The sequence below is a fragment of the Lissotriton helveticus genome, chromosome 7 (genome assembly GCF_964261635.1).
Source record: "Lissotriton helveticus chromosome 7, aLisHel1.1, whole genome shotgun sequence".
Taxonomy (NCBI): Eukaryota; Metazoa; Chordata; class Amphibia; order Caudata; family Salamandridae; genus Lissotriton; species Lissotriton helveticus.
The window spans coordinates 1,202,834,224-1,202,856,274 of NC_136068.1; the positions used below are offsets into that span (position 1 = coordinate 1,202,834,224).

The 22,051-nt window shown below is 44.6% G+C and overlaps 1 protein-coding gene across 4 annotated transcripts in view; it reads left to right on the plus strand.

Moving 5' to 3' along the window:
• The window catches only part of COPRS (coordinator of PRMT5 and differentiation stimulator), a 302,791-nt gene that overhangs the window by 97,043 nt on the left and 183,697 nt on the right, over nucleotides 1-22,051 (plus strand). For 3 of the 4 annotated variants that reach the window (XM_078654393.1, XM_078654394.1, XM_078654396.1), the window contains exon 3: nucleotides 5,945-6,208. In XM_078654393.1, coding sequence (XP_078510519.1) covers nucleotides 5,945-6,208 — 264 coding nt within the window. The remainder of the gene's footprint in view (nucleotides 1-5,944; nucleotides 6,209-22,051) is intronic. The other variant, XM_078654395.1, reaches the window with a different exon arrangement.

Genomic DNA, 22,051 nt, shown 5'->3' on the forward strand with positions numbered 1-22,051 from the left:
TCTCATGACATTTGTCAACAAATGCAACACTACGGTCACACGTCCACTTCAAACAAAGCTATGTATTTCTAATCAACCGTTTGGCTGTGTATATCTTGATCACTGCGGTCCATTATCTTCTTATACTGCGTATGAATATATTTGTTACAATTCATTCGTGCACTAGATTTCTTTGGGTTTGGCCACAACGCAGTTCTGATGCTCAAAATGTAATCCGGGATTTGCATGTCTTTGTTGGGATGTTTGCACGTGGCACCCTCCATTCTGACCAAGGTCCAGCGTTCGCCTCCACGGCGTACAAGGACGCGACCGTCAATGGGGGTGCTGGTGCAGTTTCTTCTCTATACAGGCCTAAGAGCAATTTAATTGTGGAGCGAATGAACTGTGACTTAAAGCAATCCTTGACAGCTAGATTCTTAGGTCCTGGCAGGCACTGGCTGACCCACTTGTATGACCAATATACACTCAATCTCCCTAGAAGATCGCTGGGTGGGCGGATCCCATACAAAATGCTCTTTGGCATTAAAAGCTTTGTGCCAGATCTTGATTGTCTAGACGACGTGGCGGCTGCCGCAACCTTTGACGTAGATAATCACTCTACTGTGTTACAGGATCTACAAAAGACCCGTGATAGCTATGCGACTGAACATTTATCCTCTTCCAATGATGCAGCACTGCTGATCCTGGTCACTTGCTGGCTTCCTAAGGTTGGAGATTTGGTTCGCGAAAAGCTAGGGAACAAAAAATAATTTGGTTCCTCTTATTGTCCACCAGTTCCAGTACTTGGATTGAAGGGTACTCGTACAGTCATTTTACCACCTTGACCTGGTCACAGAGACAACAGATACATCTCAGTGGACAATGTCAAGTTACACCGTCTGGACGATTCTGATTAGTGTAAGACCTGCAGTTTCCTGCAATTCTATTTCTTTGAATCCGGTAATCTCAGCCTCTACAACTACAGCCCTTACCGTTGATGGTGAGATAGAAACTGCTGTTGACCTTTCGCCTGTTCTGCCTCCATCCTCTTTTACTGCAGCTGTCTAGTATACATATCCCACGTATGAATCCCAGAGGGAAGTGCCAAGCAATCCTCAACAACATCTGGCTGGTACATCCCACCCACCTTTAATATCGAGGGATGCAAGCGGTTATTTTGGGGACCATGCTAGCTTATCTTATGACTCTTCCTCCTCGTCTTCCCGTTTGGCAGTCCCACCGACTAAATTAAGTGTTGGTTTTTTTTTTTCTTGGTTCAAAAAGACTTACCCGGTACCGCCATATACCTACGTTTGGTTGGTGCTTATCCTGATTTTCCTCTTCATGGCGATTAGATTTGTGACTGTGTTCTTCTTTCTCATCAATGGTCATTATTTGTCAGAGGCTCTGCTGTGAACTTGGTCGATGGAATTCTGGCCCGTCACACATCTTCCCATATCATGAAACATGATCAGACACTAGTGAACATTTCAGCATTCCCAGTTGCAGATGGCATCGTTTGGGATAAAGTAGCTTGTGAAAATCATTGTCCGACTGAGGTGCTCCGTGTGCTATTCGTGTTTTGCGTCTCATTAGGAGATGTGGTAACACGGGATATACATTCAGACGATTGGGATGTGCAAGCAGTACATGCATTGTTTTCCAAATTAAAATATTATGCTTCTTTTGATGGGGAAGATTTGTATTTAAATTCTGCAATTATGCTTATCTCTTGTTATCAACATTATGGGCATAATTTTTTGCATAAAACAAACACTTAAAGACCGTTTTTTTAATTACACTCATTCGGAGCATTGTCCTACTCCTATACGAGGGAGTTCGAAAACTCTTAGATATAAGTTCACATATTTTACAAATTATGATGTCTAATCCGGAATCCTATTTTTTTAAACTACAATTGTCATCTCAATCCAAATCTTTTTTGACCCACACTAAATTGATTTACTCCAACTCTTTTAGGACTAAATTGGCCACGCAGGTTTATGATCACTGGAAAGACACCATTGAGTTAAAATCGATTTGTGGTGCTAAACAATGGCAGGTTAATGTAACTGAAGCATTACATCGTGCCGCCCTGACCCTAACTCAAATTTTGGTTTTAAATGATAGTGTACCAAACCACTTGTTTCGGCCTGACCACTGTAAAAAAAATCCCTTCCATTCTGTCCTTAGCGGAATACTACAATTGGCGTTCTCAGACAAATTATACTATTGATGCCTTGCAGGCTTTGCTTCGAATTGAGATTTTCTATGTCTCTGAATTTGACTCATCCTGGTGGCTGGTGTGGCGAACAAATTCAAATGCATGTCAATTGTGTTTTTATACGTAACACTTGGTTTCACAAAGACTAGATCGGATCCTCGTTATCTACTTACACATTCGGTCACCACATACTCTGTGGATAAATTATGCCGACAATGGTTGGAACAATCTACCTTATCAGTAAAACAACACCTCACGCTTTTGTCGAACAACATACATTTGGCTGATTTTATATTAGGACCTAGGGCTCCTACATCTTAGAGATTTATTTATGCCGCTTACAATGAAATTTTGAAACTTTTGCAAATTGAGGCAGCTCTTCGTCTGTGCCAAATTGATCAAGACAATTTAGAGAAAGTCCTTGCAGTGGTCGACAATACCATCAATCTACTTTCATCACGCGTTTATACATTCGATAATATTTCTTCTGAAATCGATATTGTTCAGAGTGATGTATCTGTGTTGTACAAAATCATTTACGATCAGTTAGGCAGTTTGCATGGATGTTACAGACCCTTAAAATGGGAATAGTCCCTTGGGATTATTTCAATGATTCTGCTTTGTTTTTACCATTTAATCTGACTGATAAACAGAGATTCATGTCCATGAAAGATGCTGCATACACACTGTTGCATATTGAACAAATGGAACCCTTGCCTTTTTCTGTAGCGGAAACTAACTCTGCTATTTGGTTAATTCATTGGGTTATATTGCTTCCATTTTCGCTGTTTTAATTTAAATCATGCATGCAACATTTTTCCGATTGGCCATTTTGAACCCCTGGGTAGTGCATTTCTCCATGAATTATGGTCCCTACCTTTCACATACAGATGTCAATGGGAGGATAGGGGAGTTTTCCTAACAGAGGAGGACTGCGATTCTACAGTAGGACATTCCCTGGTTTGTAAACACTTTGATTTGCACGGCGCTTGTAATGTGTCAGCGCCTAATCTTGCATGTTTTTTTAAAGGAACTCCAGTCCCGTCAATAATTCCCGCTTTTACCTTGCTTTCTAATGGCAGTTATCGCATTTTGAACAACCAAGACTGCTGTGGTTTACGGGCAGGAATCCCGTATTCAGTAACGGGTTTACAGCGTATTACTTGTTGTAGCAATGTTCGTTTTCTGCCCCCACTTGGGAGTATAGATAGTTCCATTTGGCGTTCCATTCCGACTTTGAAAACAGATTTCAACAAATTGAGCAGGCTCAAAGCGCTATTCCAACAAGAAGTGTCTCTCACTTCCGCTCAACAGACCTTCGAGTTACAGGTGGCTAGAACATCTAGCGAGATTCAGTCACTTCTGAATGCATCACATATTCAATGCATCTGACACTAAAGGCCTTGCACATTTTTTTAAATAGGTGGGGCCTGGCCTTGTGACTTCTTTTCAGATGATATTTGGATTAATTACGGCTTTTATTCATTCCATTTTTTCTAGCATCTTCGGCGTATTCCCTTTATTACTGTCGTTGGCTGGTGGAATCCTGCTTCTGTTCCTGCGGCGCAATGGCTGTTCATCTTGTGGTAATGCACAGACCAGGCCAATTGCAACTGTACCGTGATCTAATGCAACAGGTTTTTGGATGCTTGCCATTAGCAACGCTTGGCGTGAGTTATGGATTAACTTTTCGCTTTGCCTACTTTATTTGCGTGCAATCAGTGTTCTACTGTCTGCGGTGCCCCTTCTATTCCACTATAGATTTATGCTTCTCAAATACATCCTGTCCAGTCCCAGATTTTATCCAGTTAATGGGTTCCTAAGAGGCCCATGACCAGGCTTGTTCTAGGGATGGCGGTATGGTGCGTGCAGCGGCACTTGGAGTATTGGCTGAATGGGATATCTGTGCAGCTGCGCAGAATCTCCTACATCAGTTTCATCGAATATCACACGTTGCCCAATTATGCTTTTGGAATCATCAGACTACGAGGAGCACGTTTGTTCCTCGACCTACTTGATTGAATGGCATCCCTTTTTTCTACTAAAGATAGGGATGATCTATTGGAGGAAATTGCATTCTTAAGTTCACTTACAATGATAGATTTACCACCTCCTTCATAATAACTTTCTCCCAGAGGCAACACTTTTTTAATATTCACAAAGACTATATTGATTTTTTTTATTTTTGTTTTTTAATTTTTTTCCAATTTGTTTTTTTCAAACGCTTTGAATTCTGCTTGACTTTTGAACTCTGTTTTTGTCCTTGTCTGTGTCCTATGACCTTACCAAGGGGAGGGTGTTAAATGGCAATTCGGGTCATTGTCGACATTGCTAAGTTAGCATGATCTTTGCTGCCATGATGTTTCGCATGTACTCATGACTTTATATTTGCAAGACTCTGTATGCCTTTCACATGAAAACTGTCTGCCTTTCACATTCTCTGCTAAGTTCCTGGAGTTTAGTCTGAACACGATGTGCAATGTCGACAAACAATGCCCCTTGTTATTATGATCTGGTCAGTCCCCAGCACCTAGACAAAGCATGCTACACACAGCTGCAATGCTGAATACTCGTGCTACAATATTACAGGAATGCATGTTGTTTTAACACACACTTGGAGAGAGCCTTTTCCATGGAGAAGAGCTATGCTCTCTGTATGATGTAAACCTTACATCCAGGCTTTAAGGTATCCGCTCTATCAAAGCCCAGAGAGCTTCCTTTATATAATAAACTTCTTCCAGCCAGAGGAGGGTGGTTAGGCCTTATAGTCCTTTTCCTACTGTCTTTATATAATGACTTCCCCCTTTGTACTGTATGGAATTTTAACAATGCTAATTTTTTTAAGTTTATGCATTTTGCTGCTGGTAGTAGATAGTATACTGTATTAAAGAGCACAATAGTTAAAATAAACATTTTAAACTATTATAGTTACTCTGCCAATTCTTATTGTGGACAAGTGCGAGTGAAAGGGTATGTCTTGCTACCCAGATTCCTGAGAGAGAGTCGGCAGTGTTGTGTTCTGGGTTGTCTAATCAGTTGTATGTTCTTGATTTGTGGAGGAGAACGAATGAGACACTAAAGCTAGTCGGTTTTGGGATCTTGGGCACTAAGGTGATAGGTTGGTACACCCCTATACACTGAGGTCTTGTTTTCCTGCGCATAGTTCTGTGTAGGTGCAGAATCCCCGCAACTTCATTCATCCATCAGCATCTTTCAAACTGACCTTTCTCTAGTATTCTCATGCACAAGAGGGGATGACTGTTAGATTAGTGCTGCTCTATCTGGGGAATCCTGACAGTTAATCGGAAATATTTACTTCAAGGTCCGCCCCTTATCAAGCAGTGGTTCTACAGGGGAGGGGGGGGGGGTTCATTAAAACACATTTATGGTATGACGAACCTGGAACCCCTCTCATGATGAGCGTGAGGGAGGCCCATGTTCTCAAAATGAGTTACTGCTGGGGCCAAATGTACAATTGCTTCTATGAGAATACCAGTACATAAATGTAGGCTTTTGGCTTTTTTTGCTGTTTGGTCGACGACTATCATGTGACACAGCTTATAAGACCGATGTGCTGTTTAGTTCATAGAACCATTGATGTTAATCCATGATGCATACTACTTAATGATGAGTATCCCATTTAATTTTAAGCAAGCATATTTTGCTTTTTAGAATGTTCATGTAATTCAAATGTTTGCAATGGGGTCTTTTTTCAAAAATATTGTAATTTTTTTTTCATAGAGTTTGTGAACTTGGCAAACCACAACTACGTTGATGGCCAGATTCCCCTGGGACAAAAGCTTGAAAATACTTCCTGTGTTGATGGAAACCTTCAGACAGATTCAGATACACATTCTTGCACATCTTTGAGTTCTAGGTATGATGATACGGAAGAAGATCTTTTGGACTCAGACTGGGAAACCAGACCTGTTGTTGAACTGGAAGATGACACTCAATATGAGAGGGAAGACTGGGATAAAGAGCTAAGTGATGCTTGTCCTTATGGTAGGAATTCAGATGTCTTTCATCGTTACTGTAATTTAAGCAGTGCCATGAGTGTTGGATGGGTCCTTCTGCATAATGTTTAAGTGATAGTGCAGAGTAGTCCTTGTATCTTTAGAAGGCAGGGATATGATTTAATTTTGGCTTTGTGGTTTCTCTAATAGTACCCTAAATGTGTGTATTCTGTGGCGACTCTTGTGGTATTAAATTAATAAACCCTTTGGCTTTCTGTAGGCCCAGATATAAGGAATAGAAGGGAACATCAACTTTTATGGATCACATCTTTTTATTGTAATTTTAGTAACAATAGCTAGCTATATTCACAGACTGCAGAAAGCAACACAACTGTAATACTCCAGCCCCCCACTCTTACCCTTGTTTAGGTCGTAACTAATGGTGTAGAGGACAGCATGGAGATGGGTAGGGTGATTTCCCATCACTGCTCTGCGCCATGTCACTGAATGCAGGGGTCTACTAATAATTCTCCTTCAGGAGTCGCTATTCACTTTCTGCTTTCCTGAGAATGTATCCCTTGTTTTTTTGAAGAGTTCTCTATTTTATTCTTGCAACATTGAACTTTACTCCATACCCAGGAAGTCTCACAGCCTATATAGCCAAAGTCATCAGACAACCTGGCCTTTCCACACAATGCTGATATCTTGATTTCCTGATTGTCACCGGTCAGAAGTGTGGTGTGGTCAGCAATTATATATCCGTGCACACTGGTTAATACTTTGCTTTTATAGCTGTTTTCCCGGTGAGAAAGTAGAGCATGTGTATGTGCATTTGACAGCCCAGGACTTCGTAGGAGGTTAATCTAAGTACTTCATTGACGAAAATCCCATCTAGCACTGCTTCCCAATATGACTTTGGTTTTAGACAGTTCCACTATAGTTGTACTAACATGCCTACTTCCTCACGTCTACATCAGCAAGGTACTGATTTCTGTGAATCCCAAGCATGCAATTTAACTGTGGTGTTATACCGGTAGGTAGCAACATTCACCAATGCTTCCCTTGGTTGATTTGTCCCTAGCTGTAATGTAGTTCATGCCCTGTGTTAAAAGTTTTCCTGCTCCTTCTTTGTACATTTAATGCCTTGTTCCTTCTTCCATCCTCTCTGTCCCAATGTCTTCTCTCCTTCCCTCACCCCATAAGGAATCTAAATCTCTAAAACAAGTGTTCTAACTCCGTATTACCTAACAATCCATTTTTCAAATTGTCAGAGCTGGCTACCATATGGTGTTGTTGAATTATGTAGGACCCAATGCCTAATCTGGAATTAGTGGTAGCATTCTTCCTCTGAGAGTCCATTGCCTTTCTTGAATTGTTAAATGACTTAATGCCATCCCTGTCCAAGTACTCATTTCTTTTACAACCCTTCGCTTTCCAAACGTCCAATTATCCTGGTTTTACTGCTGGAGTAAAGTCAAGCTTGCCTAGCACTGGGGTGACTGCCGATAGAAATAAAGAAAGATGTGATTCTTCCACCTTCTCTAATACAGAGTAGTGCATGTTACTGATGAGAAATATAGCCCTCATGGTGCATTTTTCAATGCCCATCATGGACCCCTCAACTTGAGTGTCTGCAATTATTTGGTATAGCCAGCCTTATTTTCTTTTCCTCCCCAACAAATATTTCGATAGAGATATGAAGATTCTTCAATATTGCACATGGAGCTGGCATTGGGAGTGTTTTAAAGGTGTAAACAATTTTGGTAGTAATGACATCTTGAACCTCCTACTACATAAGGGTAAATTGAGAGGGTTTACCCTGGTCTTGCCCCTCTATGGGTAGGCATTGGTAATGACAAGCTCTCATTCACCCCAACTATGGCTATAGGTTTTTCCTACCCACTAAGCTGCAGAACTTGGGGCCAAAAGCAAACATCTCTAGTGTTTTACTCAAGAATCTCCAATGTATGCAATCAGATGCATTCTTTGTCCAGCAAACCCATCAGAGCATTCTTTCGTGATCTCTCCATATTATCTGTGGTATGTTTGATTCGCTTAGTTGGTGTCGACTGGGTCGTCGACTATAGTGACAGTGACGAGGATGTCGACGACGGCAGCGACGACGAAGATTTCGTTGACGGCTGTGACGACGACAGTGTCGAGTGCTTCGACGACAACTTTGACGACGACGGCAGCAGGAGCGTCGACTGTCTCGTCGACGAGCCCCATCTCGTCGTCGATAGTTCGCTCGTCGACTAGGTCTACTCTGTCGACGACGGCAGCATTACCAGGAACAACTCCATCGTCGACGGGAACAAATCACTATTTCCATGAGACGGATTACACCTGACATGACGTCCCCGAGGAGAGTTACCCCCTTGCCTCCAGCTCTGCTGTTAGAAGAGGATGATGACGACTTGAAGGACCAGGACTTGTATGGATATGCAAACAGTCCTTCCCAGCTCCTAGTAAAATGTCAGGAGACTGATTCCGAAGAAGGGTACCTGCAGGAATGTGGGTATCAACATTCTGCTCAGCCACAGGAGTATACGAGGCAAGAGATGGTGTCTGTACCATCTTCGCTCTTACAGGATCTCCACAACATGCTGCAGTATTACAAATCCAGATGTTCACAGCCTGCTGCTATGCCGACTACGCAAGCCCTGCCGGTCCCTACGACCTCTGCACTGGTTTCTCCAGAGTTGCCGGCCCAGGTGATATCTCAGCCGCAACCCTGGTTCCACAGGTACCTTCAATACCACTGGACACTCGCGATGATTCCTCGGATGAGGATCAAAACTTGGATGGCAGACCTAATCAAGGCGTAGAATGGGACGAGTATGTCATCCCAGACCCAGCTTCACCATGTCCGGATCCGGTGGACTCCCCTCCGGTGGATATCGGGGAGGTTCCATAAGTTGATGGAGAGGGCCTCTAGCAGATTAAAGCTACCAATGCCTTCTGTGCCCACCGAGTGTTTTTTATATGACTTTTAAGAGCCTTATAAGACGGTTACTAGATCTATCCTCATTGTTCAGCATGTTTGTGAGGAAGGCCTTAAAGCAATGAAGAACCCGGCTACAGTGGTCCCTGTACTATCGCGCCTCGAAAAGAAATACAAGGCACCTGAGGATGGTCCGGCGTCTTTGACAGGGCATCCAAAACCGGACTTGGTGATTTCACAGGCTGCACAGAGGAAGTCACGCAACCCATCAGCTCCTTTAACAACTCCTCCAGATAAGGAAGGCAGGAGGTTAGACAACGCTGGGAAGAGATTTTCTTCTATGGCTAGTCTTTTGGTGCGGGCAGCAAATGCCTTGGCAATATTGGGCAGATATGATCGCTGACTATGGTGTGACATTTCGCCCCATCTAGGTCAACTGCCTCAGGAGTTAAAAGGCAATGCAAGGAACATTTTACAGGAGGGGGAGGCAACGTCAATGGAGATAATTGATTGTGCCATGGACATCGCCACAACTGCCTTTCGATAGCTAGCTGGTGCTGCAGTTCTCCGTCGCCAGGGATGGCTCAGGGTGACATGGTTCAGACCTGAAATCCAGAAGAAAATCCTGGATCTACCTTTTGATGGAGAGGCGTTGTTTGGGAAACATATCGATGCCACTCTCCAGGATATCAAGAAGGATACCGAGACGGCGAGGTCTCTGGGTACACTGCAGTACCGAAAAGTTCCTTTCAGAGGTGCCAGAGGTATGAGTACCACGTACAGAGGCTCTTACCAGCAGCAACGATACTCATTGTACGGATCGGGCTCACAACAATACCGCCAGCCTTATCAACAAAGGCAAAGCCAGTACTCTAATTTCTCTTGGTCGAATAATAGAGGAAAACAAAATCGCCAAGGACTGGATGCGTCCAAGAGGCAATAGCGACATCCTGGCTCTTCCTGCTGTGCCCACCCCAACAAGATCATCGGTAGGAGGCAGGGTATCTCAATACCTTCAGAATTGGTTCAAGATAACACAAGACCATTGGGTGCTAAACATCATTCGAAAGGGCCGTACTTTGGAATTCACACAAATCCCACCATCCAAGCCTCGGCCGCCATCCCATCAAAACATCTGCGTCTCCTACGGCTCGAGGTTCATCAGATGCTCCTGAAAGGTGCTATAGAGCCGGTCCCCTCCGCTCAAAGAGGGGAAGGATTCTATTCCAGGTTCTTCCTGGTGAGGAAGACGCTAGAGAAATGGCACCCCATTTTAGATCACAGGGAGCTCAACACCTATCTCATTTCCCTATCCTTCTGGATGGTCTCCCTTCAAGACAAACTACGTCTCATCAAACCAGGGGATTTCATGGCCACGCTCGATCTCGAAGATGCGTATTTTCACATACCTATTCACCCTGCAAACAGAAGGTTTCTACGGTTTACAGTAGCCAAGAGCCACTTTCAATTCAGGGTTTTACCCTTTGGACTACGCTCGGCTCCAAGAACCTTCACCAAGGTGCTGGCACCGGTGGCATCGTTTCTTCGGAGGAATCACTTTCAAGTCTTCCCTTACCTGGACGACTGGTTGCTGAAGGCTCCGTCCAGGGAGGCTGCGAGGGAGGCAGTCAATGCATGCATAAACCTTTTCCAGAATCTGGGCCTCACTCTCAACAAGGAGAAGTCATCTCTGTTTCCTTCCAGGACTGCACGTTTCCTGGGGGCCATCTTGGACTCAAATCTCAGCAAAGCTTTCCCAACCTTAGAAAGACAGGACAAACTGCGAACTATGGCTCTGGCCTTAAGAAAAAGAAGGTATCCTTCAGTACGCCGTTACAAATCCCTTTTGGGAGTGATCTCCTCCTGCATTCCTCTGACCCCTTACTGCAGATTGAGGATGCGTCCTCTTCAGGAGCAGCTCGACATTCAGTGGCAGCAGATTCACGGTCCGTTCGACGACAAAGTGACCATCACCTCAGCAATGAAAAAAGCTGCCTTGTAGTGAACGAAGCAAGAAAACTTATCCGAAGGTCTATTCTTCGTAAGCGATCCGTCTCCTCGGGTTGTGACGACGGATGCGTCATTGGACGGCTGGGGGGCAGTACTGCAGGACCTTCATGTCAGTGGGCATTGGTCTCCTCAGCACAGTCTTCTTCTCATCAATCTCCTAGAACTCAGGGTGATAAAGCTGGCTCTTCAAGCATTTCTCCCTCGCCTGAGAGGTTCAAAGGTTCTCATCCGGACGGACAACACCACGGCCATGCATTACATAAACAAAGAAGAAGGAACCAGGTCTCTCCTGTTGTCTCAGGAAGCTCAGGAAATCTGGGAATGGGCTATCCTTCACGAGATTTCGCTGCAAGCGGAATATCTGCCAGGGATCGTAAACGAGCATGCCGACAAACTAAGCAGACTATCCTCAGTCAGTCACGAGTGGGAACTCAACCAAATGGTTCCGGACAAGGTTTTCCGACAGTGGGGCAAACCCTCAATAGATCTATTTGCCACTCCGACCAACAAGAAATGCCGGTCTTATGCAAGCAGGCTTCACCATCGAGGATCATTGGGAAATGCGCTTTCGATAGCCTGGTCAGGGACATTTGTTTACGTCTTTCCCCCCATTCCAATGATACCGAGACTTATCATGAAGATCAAGGTGGAGCCATGCAAGATGATCTTGATAGCTCCGGCTTGGCCGAGGCAGTTCTGGTTCAGGGAACTCCATCTGTTGTCGCTGGTCCCTCCTCTTCCTTTGAGCCATTCCGGTCCTTCTCATGATGTCCGAGGGACAGATTTGGCATCCGGATCCAGCTTCATGGCACCTGACAGCATGCCTCCTGAGCAGCGAGAATTCATGAACCTTCCCATCTCAAATGAAATAAGACCGGTTCTCTCCCAGGATAGAGCTCCTTCTACAAATAAAACGTACCGTTTGAAATGGAAAAGTTTTGCATTTGGTGCAGGAAAGAAGGCGTTGATCATTTCTCTTCTCGACCTCATCAACTTCTGCCTTATCTTTTGTCGTTAGCTAAAACAGGACTGGCGCATTCCTCCATAAAGGTTCATTTAGCTGCAATTTCTAGATATAGGCGTTCAGCATCTGGACCTTCTCTGTGGTCTTCAAGAATAATTAAACAATTTCTCAAGGGATTGTTTTGAGTTTATCCCCCGGTGAGGCCTCCGCCTCCTACTTGGCAATTGAACTTGGTTCTCACGCAACTCATGAAGAACCCTTTTGAACCTATACATCAAACGGATATGAAATTCCTTTCATGGAAATTGGCTCACGTTCTTGCCCTCACTTCTGCAAGACGCATTGGGGAGCTACAGGCTCTCACGATTCAGGAGCCGTTTCTCCAATTCAAGAGGAATACTGTAATCTTACGAACTAATCCAAGGTTCATACCTAAGGTACCTTCGGATTTTCACCTGAATGAGCCGGTAATTCTTAAATCTTTATTTTTTCATCCTTCTACACCAGCAGAAAGGTCACTGCATTCTCTGGACGTGCAAAGGTGCTTTACATTTTATTTGGATCGCACCAAGAAATTTCGTAAATCCTCGCAACTTTTCATTGCTTTTGGTGGTCCTCGCAAGGGCCTCCCTCTTTCAAAACAAAGTATTGTGAGATGGATCTCCAGTGCTGTTCTCTATTGCCACTCAACAGCGGGTAAGCCGCTGACCAGCAGAGTTAAAGCACATTCCACAAGATCTGTGGCTTCTTCGTCAGCTCTCTTTGCGGGAGTACACATCAGAGACATTTGCAGGGCTGCAACATGGAGCAGCGTGCACACCTTTACGAAGCATTACTGCTTGGAATCCTTGACGCAAGATGACACGGCGGTGGGCCAGGCAGTCCTGAGGAACCTCTTCCACTGATTAATGAGCTTTCCTTTCTATCCCTCCTTCCTATTCTGCACATTTTGTATCTTTGGATTACTGGTGGCTTTTGCAATGTATGTTTATGCCACAAAATGTGCTGTATTGCTTACTGCTTGCTACTCTGATACAAAAGCATGGGAATCTATGAAAGTTCGAATACTGGGGCAAGAAAACAAGTTGGTTACCTGTAACTGTGGTTCCCCAGTATTAGTTTGGTCTTTTTTACAAAAAGAGGCGGATATGCTACACAAGGGAATGAGGCCTAGGCCTTTTCTTTCTCTTTTGTACCTACTGCTATGTTATTTTTGGTTACCGAGACTCTCATTCCGACGACGGGGAATGATACAAAAGCATGGGAATCTATGAAAGTTACCAATACTGGGGAACCACAGTTACAGGTAAGTAACTTGTTTTCATATATCACCACTCAGAGTTGTTGAAACATTAACACCCTGTTGCCCTTGAAAATGACATTACCTTGTTAATGTGCAGCACCAATTGTCTTCTAATTCGGCCTAAAGTTGTGCACACATTTCTCACTTGTCTGGCTATTACTGATGCGTGATGTGTGTTGTATACCTTTTATGCTCTTCTTCAGGAAGCAGTTGGTGGAGAAGCTAGTGCCCATATTACTCAATGTCCTTCCTCTCTGTTCCCCAGGGCACTCTTCTAATCTGCCCATGATTGTGTCTAGATCGATTTTTCCAAGTCCTATCTACCTTCAAAGCCACATTCTGTTTTTTGACTACGATCAGTTCTTGTTTCAGGAATTTCTGCTTGCCCACCCATGACCACAAGTGTCTTCCAGTGTTGCCATCTGGCATCACAGGGCAGCCAGGGCACACTTGTGACCTCTTGTTTGTCTTCGGTGAGATCTTCTCTCAGGCAGGAGATGTCCTCACTGACCGTCCTGTCCTACCTGAATCAGGTACTCTTTTTAAATGATCTTGTCAGCAGTACTTCACCATCTACCTTGATCGGTATGGAGGGGATCCAAGTATTGTTCATTTGAGTGCTTGGCTTTTTGCACATTTTCTTCATCTGTAAAATTGTTTTTTGTTGCAATTAACATTCTTAGTGTGACGTGTATGAACAGACTTGGAACCTTTGCCCACTGTGTCATAGAACTCAAGCAACATCCTACAGGTGAGGCCTAAATAGGCAGCAACCAGTCTGGGTTTGCTTGTGAACTCTTCTGGAGGGAGTCCTGCCAAGAATTACAGGCTGAAGTCTTCTCTTGCGGTTAAAGTTCAGTTCTGATTTGTATAAGGCTGGACTATGTCTAGAGTGGCATGGTGGTCCAAAAATGATGGACTTGATATGTGTGGCCTGCATGGAGCAAACAGAACATTTATGAGTTAACCAGAGTAATGGAGGTCTACAGGTTCCATTTTGGAAGCCTCTGGCTTGTTCATGTGCACAAGATGGTGGTGAGTTTTTCCCCATCCAGTGGAAGCTGGTAGGAGGAAACCGAGTCACTAGCGTAGTGAAAGAGGAGACCAGACTTTCTTTAGAAATTTAATTAGATCTTTTTGCTGCATGGAGCTACTGATAGTCTTCCTCACCACTGCCATTGGGTGTTGTAAACGAATCTAGGACCCTATTTAAATATTCCCGATTTATGCCCTTATGCGGTTATATCAAATCATATCCTTATAAAGGCATAAGAATCATACCCATATTAAGTCATAGCCAATGCAGTCCAAATACGGCAAGGCTACTCCCATAGACTCCTAGAAAGCACAACGTGTTATTCAACAAACCAAGCCTCCAGCAGCCCGGCAATTCCCCCTGCTTCTGTATTGATTTGTCCTAGAACTCCTGGAGTCCTGAAAGAACTGCGAGTTCTTAGTGACGTCTTATGTCCAACCTTACGTCAAACTCGGCACCTTCCAGGTATAAATATACCAGCATCTGCCCTAGCAAAACACACAGTGGTTTGTAGCAGATCGGCTATCTACTTGCCCGACGCCCTGCTGTAGCGAGTGCCGAAGGAAGCCGACCCTCCCATTGACGCATTGAGAGAGACGCTGTCTTTTCTCCTGCAGAGAAATCCAGCTCCAGTGTTTCCCTGTCACCCTTGCCGGTTGCTGGGAGATCGAGTCCTGAGAGAGAGATACAAGACCTCCTTCATTCTCTTCCAGGGGATACTCATTAATAGTCATAAGCACTGAATTATCTCCGCCCATGAGCGGGAACCCGGAACACATAACAATATACATATATATGTGTAAATATATCAAAAAGTACATTGTACTAAAATAATGATACACATATACATGTATAACAACCATAATATGCAGCCTAACATATACACATAGGCTAATAAAGCCAACCTTACACACGTTCTGAAGCATGAAAATATGCTAAATATAAATGCAATAAACAGGCATGAGCCCAAAAGGCATTTCATAACCATGAAAAACTTTTATTTTCATCAAAGAACCTGTTGTAAACAGTTATTAGCCTAAAAGGCTGCATATGAAAAATTGTCTGTGTACAGAAAATCAGACTGGCACCCTGCCTTTAAGGCCCCAGAGAATCTGCACACTTTGCCTTTAAGGCCTCTAGGAGAACTCTGTTCTCATCATGCACCACAGGTGACAGTTAGGTCAGTTCTTTTTTCCGGCTTGTTCTGTGAGGAACCTGGAACTTGAGCTCTGCTCATTTGTAGTATTTTCTGTCAGAAGTTGGAGTTTTTCTTGACATTTTTTGACAAATAGTACTTTGGTGGTGTTTATTACCTTTTTTCTGACTAAACTGTTGTGAATTTTTTAGTCAGTATGCCACCTTTATTTTATAAATGTCCTTCCTGTGGGAAGAAAATGGCAAAAACTGATCCACACTCTGTTTGTGTGGTGTGTCTTCCTGATACTCATAATGTGGAAGATTGTTATCATTGCCTCAACCTTTCTAGTAGGACTTTAAAAGAAAGAGAGAAAATGAGGCTTCTGGGCCTTCTGGAGAGAGAGAATCGTGGTGATAAGAGTTCTAAGGTTTTCTTATCGACTTCTAAGCCACCTTCTCAGCCTAAACGTCGAAGATCAGCGTCTCCAGAAGGTAAAACGAAGAAAAATCGACTCCAGGAAGCTTTTCCTGCGAAAAAGAGGCGTTCGACGTCGAGATCCAGATCGCCGTCAGCATTGTCGGCGTCGAAGAGGACTCCGTCGAAGAGGCCGCCGTCGACGTCGAAGACTTCGCCGGTGAGGCAGAATACAGCGTCTCGACCTTCGCCGTCGAGATCTTTATCGACGTCGAGACATCTGGTGTCGATTGCAGTAAGGACGACGTCGGGGGTTCAACGCTCGACGTCGAAAGAGAAGATGCGTTCGACGTTGAAGGATCATGGGTCGACGTCGAAGAGTAAAGTGTCGACGTCGAAGGATCATATGTCGAAGAGTAAAGTGTCGACGTCGAAGGAGATTCATACATCGTCGTCGAGGAAGAGATCGACGTCGAGAGGAAGATCGAAGGATTCGACGTCGAGGTCTAAGAAGAGGAGGTCAAAGTCTCCATCGCGACTTAGATCGGCGTCGAAGCATGCTTCGGGCTCGAAGCATGGAATGTCTAGGTCTCCCCCACCTGTGCACAGGTCGGCGTTGAGACTGTCACGATCAGCCTCTCGGACCTCAGTTAGGTCTTTGTCGAGGTCAGACATAAGTCCTGAGCCTAGAGTGGTTTCTTCACCGCAGGATCAACAGAAAGATGCGGTGGGACAAGAGACAGTGCATCAGGATTCTTCTATGGTGGCTCAGTCGGGCTCTACCTCAGGCCAGGCAGATGATAGACAATTGGTGCCCAGTCAGCGGACTCCATCTAACTCAGTGGTATCTGAGCACAGTGTAGTCTCCGGAGCTTCCAAGTCTTCAGCAGACCTGAATATTGTGCAGGTGTCACCTGAAGTTTCACCTGAGCGTGTAGGTCGGCCTATCAACTTGTCACCGAGATGGCTGGAAAGTCTTCGGCATTGGAAGATGCGTCCATTATTGGGTGACAGAGCTCAGGTTCCTCGGACGGAGCTGCAAAGAAGATCACGTTCGAGATCATTGGAAAGAGAGAAATCTCGATCAAGGGAGCGAAGGAGGCAGCGATCTGCAACTCCTCAAGAGAAGCGTAGGACTCCTGCTCCATCTCCTAAGTCTGTAGAAGGACGGAAATCTTGTTCAAGGGAGCGAAGGAGGCAGCGATCTGCAACTCCTCAAGAGAGGCGTAGAACTCCTTCTCCGTCTTCTAAGTCATCTTTGTCTTCTACAAGATCTTCATATAGAGACTATTCTCCCACAATATCATCTACTCCTCCGTCCAGAGTGTCTCCAGTGGATGATTTGGGCACATTTAATGATGTGTTATGTCGTGGGGCGAATAAGTTCAAGATCAAGATGGCAGTTCCTCAAATAGCAACGTCAGTCATCTTTGAAACCCTACATCACAAGACGACTGGTAGGCCTCTTCTGCCGTTAGTGCCCGGGTTGATAGAACCAGCGATGAAAACTTTCTTAACTCCGGCCACAGTGGGTTCAGGACCTTCTAGGATTGCAAAGAAGTACAAGGCTCCAGAGGAAGATCCTTTATTTTTGCGTTCTGACCCACCTCCAGATTCTCTTATTGTGGCGGCAGTCAGAAAAGCACATTCGGCAACATCTACCTCTTCTGCTCCTCCAGAGAAGGATAGTAAGAGTATGGATTCCTTGTTGAGACGAATGTGCAACACCTCAGGTTCGGTCATGAGAGTGGCCAGTGCGTCAGCCTTATTGGGCCGCTATGATCGTCTGCTGTGGGACTCAGTTTCTCGTTTTGCAGAAAAACTCCCTAAGGAGGATCAGAAAGACTTCCTGGAAATAGTGGAAGAAGGAGGATTGGTGGCTAATCAAAGCATTAGTGCAGCTGCTGATGCGGCGGATCTGTCAGCTCATGGTTATGCACATGGTGTTTGTGCTAGACGTACGGCTTGGCTTCGCCTTACGGGTCTAAAACCTGAGGCTCAGAGAAAGATGGTAAATCTACCTTTTAATGGTTCGACTTTGTTTGGATCTCACGCCGATGACGAGATGTCTAAAATGAAAGTGGAGTTAGACACTCTTAAGGCCGTTGGTCTTGAAAAGAAAAAAGAGTTAAGCGTCGAGGTAATTTTCGTCCCTATGACAAAAGATCTTTTCAGCAGAGGGGCCAACAGACGAATTGGTCCTCGCAAAATCCAGGCCAGAATCAACAGAGATCGCAATTCCAGCAGAGGCGACCTGGACGAGGCAGAGGCAGCGGAAATAGGCAGCAATCATCAGCTACCAAGCAGCCTCAAAAACAATGAATGGAAGCTTCCTCCACAACCGTGTGCCACTCCGGTTGGAGGAAGTATTGTGTGTTATCTGGAAGAGTGGAAACAGATCACAAAGGACAAATGGGTACTCAATGTCATTCAGAGCGGGTACCTTTTGAAATTCAAGAAGCCACCTCCTGTCATGCGTCCTCTGAAAATGGTACAGTGGAACTTAATGCGCTTATAACAGGAAGCGGATGTCCTTCTGAAGAAGAATGCCATAGAACCAGTGCCTTTTCAACAGAGAGGTCAGGGCCTGTACTCTCGGTTTTTTCTTGTAAAGAAAAAAGGTCCAGTTACGGAGTTCAGACCCATTCTGGACTTGAGCCGTTTGAACAAATTCATTCGGAAGGAAAGGTTTCGAATTCTGGCTCTTCATCAGATTTCCCCTCAATTACACCAGGGGGATTGGATGTGTTCCATAGATCTGAAAGATGCTTATTTTCATGTCCAAGTATCCAGAAAACATCGCAAGTTTCTCAGATTTCAAGTAGGGGCTCATCATTATCAGTACGCAGTGCTCCCCTTTGGCCTGAAATCAGCTCCCAGAACTTTTTCAAAATGTATGGCGGTAGTGGCTGCTTGTCTTCGAAAACAACGGATTTTCATTTATCCGTACTTAGACGACTGGCTTCTGAAGAGTTCATCCCCATCTCTACTGGAAGAACATCTTTCGATATGCCTCCAACTCATGTACAAGTTGGGTCTTCAAGTCAATTACAAAAAGTCCATAATGAACCCCACCCAGAAGATCCACTATCTGGGTGCACAACTGGACACGGCAAAAGAAAACGTGTGTCCTTCGGAGGAGAGGTGGTCATCCATCAAGACAAAGTGTGTGTTTCTCCTTCAGTCTGCACGTCCGACAGTTCGGCAAGTGTCCTCTCTTCTGGGATCCATGGCATCGTGCATCTTCATAGTGCCAAACGCACGTTTGCAGATGCGTCCTCTACAGCAGTGTCTAGAAGATCAATGGAAGCAGAGGACGGGATGCTGGGAGGATCAGATTCTTCTCCAACAGTCTGCAAAAGATTCCATTCGATGGTGGATGAAGAAGACACACTTGATGAAGGGAGTTCCTTTTCATCAGGACCCACCAACGCAGACTCTGATCACAGATGCCTCTCTCCAAGGTTGGGGAGCACATATGGGCCCGCTGCAAGTACAAGGGCTATGGTCAGATTTCGAGAAAGGGTATCGTATCAATCTACTCGAACTCAGAGCGATCCATCTTGCTCTCAAGTCCCTGGCTCCATCTCTTCAGACTCGGTCCCTCTTGGTGCAAACAGACAATACAACTACAATGTATTACTTAAACAAGCAGGGGGGTACCAGGTCCAGGACTCTGTCCATAGAAGCTCAGACCATCTGGAACTGGCTACTTGCACGAGACCTGTCCATAACGGCAGTTCACTTGCCAGGGAGCCTCAACACGCAGGCGGACGACCTCAGCAGAGACTTCGTCGAAGCGCACGACTGGGTTCTCAACGAAGAAGTCGCGCACAGCATTTTCCAGGCTTGGGGAACACCAGACATCGATCTGTTCGCAGACGCGGCAAACGCAAAATGCCCCGTCTTCGCGTCCAGGTTCTCCCAGAAAGGATCTCAAGGGAATGCCCTTTTGATAGACTGGTGTCAAAATTTGCTGTACGCCTTCCCGCCGACACCGTTGATTCCAGCAGTGATCAACAGGATGTACAAGACCAAATCCAGAATGATATTGATTTGCCCAGAGTGGCCACGCCAATGGTGGTTCCCAGATCTCCTCCAGTTGTCAATCAGGCCACACAGGAGATTACCTTGTCGCCCGGATCTTCTGTCCAAACAGGAGGGGCGTGTGTTTCATCCCAATCTGCCCTCCCTGCGCCTGGCAGCATGGCTCCTGAAGTCATCCAGTACGGGCATTTACAGTTAAATCTGGAGTGTATGAACATTCTTAAAGAGGCAAAGCGGCCTTCTACAAGACAATCCTACGGATTTAAGTGGAAACGCTTTTTTCTTTGGTGTCAGAGCAAGGGTCTTGACCCTATTCGAGGCCAAGAACAGGTGATCTTGCCTTATCTTCTTTATCTTGCTGAGTCTGGTTTGCAGTTTAATTCTATCAGAGTCCATCTTGCTGCAATAACTGCTTATAGAAAATCGCCAACACAGATATCGTTTTTTCGGATGCCTGTGGTGAAGGATTTTCTAGAGGGATTAAGAAAGGTGTTTCCTCCAGTCAGATCTCCTTCTCCACCTTGGGAGCTTAATGTGGTGTTGACTAAGTTGATGGGCCCACCCTTTGAGCCCATACATAAAGCGTCATTGCAACACTTATCTTGGAAAGTAGCATTCCTGGTGGCTATCACGTCTGCTCGTAGAGTGAGCGAAATTCAGGCTCTGTGTTGCAAGGAACCATACACAGTTTTTCATGCAAACAGAGTGGTGCTCAGGACTCATCCTTCTTTTCTACCTAAGGTGGTGTCGGATTTTCATATTAACCAATCCATAACATTGCCTACTTTCTTTCCAAACCCTTCAAGTCCGGCTGAGCGGGCTTTGCACTCTTTAGATCTAAAAAGGGTTTTGAAGTTTTACTTAGATAAAACCAAGACTATGAGACACACAGACCGTTTGTTTGTGAACTATGGTCCTACGAATACTGGTTTGGCAGCATCCAAGAGATCCATTTCTAGATGGATAGTGTCATGTATCTTACTGGCCTATCAGCTAGCCCACAAGTCTTTATCAGGTAGACCTAGGGCTCATTCTACGAGGGGAAAAGCTTCTACAACAGCTCTCCTCAGGAATGTGGCTATGTCAGAGATATGTAAAGCGGCTACTTGGCGTTCAGTGCATACGTTTACACGCCATTATTGCTTGGATTCTGATGCGCAAACAGATGCTCAAGTGGGACAGGCATCACTGAGAAATTTGTTTGCTACTTCTAGTTAAACACTGTGTTGTTTGAAATATAGATATGCGTTTATCTGTTCGCCCGCTTCTAGTGGGTATGAGCTTGCTACTCTATTCAGTGTTTATGACTATTAATGAGTATCCCCTGGAAGAGAAGGATTAGTTACTTACCTGTAATCCTAGTTCTCTTCCAGGGGTATACTCATTAAAGTCATAAGCACCCTCCCGCCTCCCCGGGCGAGCAGTAGCATTGAAGTTTTTTCAATATGTATTATGAAGTTTTTAAGTGCAGATTCCTGCTAAAAGTTTACTGTACCGTACAAAAGAACTGACCTAACTGTCACCTGTGGTGCATGATGGGAACAGAGTTCTCCTAGAGGCCTTAAAGGCAAAGTGTGCAGATTCTCTGGGGCCTTAAAGGCAGGGTGCCAGTCTGATTTTCTGTACACAGACAATTTTTCATATGCAGCCTTTTAGGCTAATAACTGTTTACAACAGGTTCTTTGATGAAAATAAAAGTTTTTCATGGTTATGAAATGCATTTTGGGCTCATGCCTGTTTATTGCATTTATATTTAGCATATTTTCATGCTTCAGAACGTGTGTAAGGTTGGCTTTATTAGCCTATGTGTATATGTTAGGCTGCATATTATGGTTGTTATACATGTATATGTGTATCATTATTTTAGTACAATGTACTTTTTGATATATTTACACATATATATGTATATTGTTATGTGTTCCGGGTTCCCGCTCATGGGCGGAGATAATTCAGTGCTTATGACTTTAATGAGTATACCCCTGGAAGAGAACTAGGATTACAGATAAGTAACTAATCCTTCTATAACCAAGGTACGG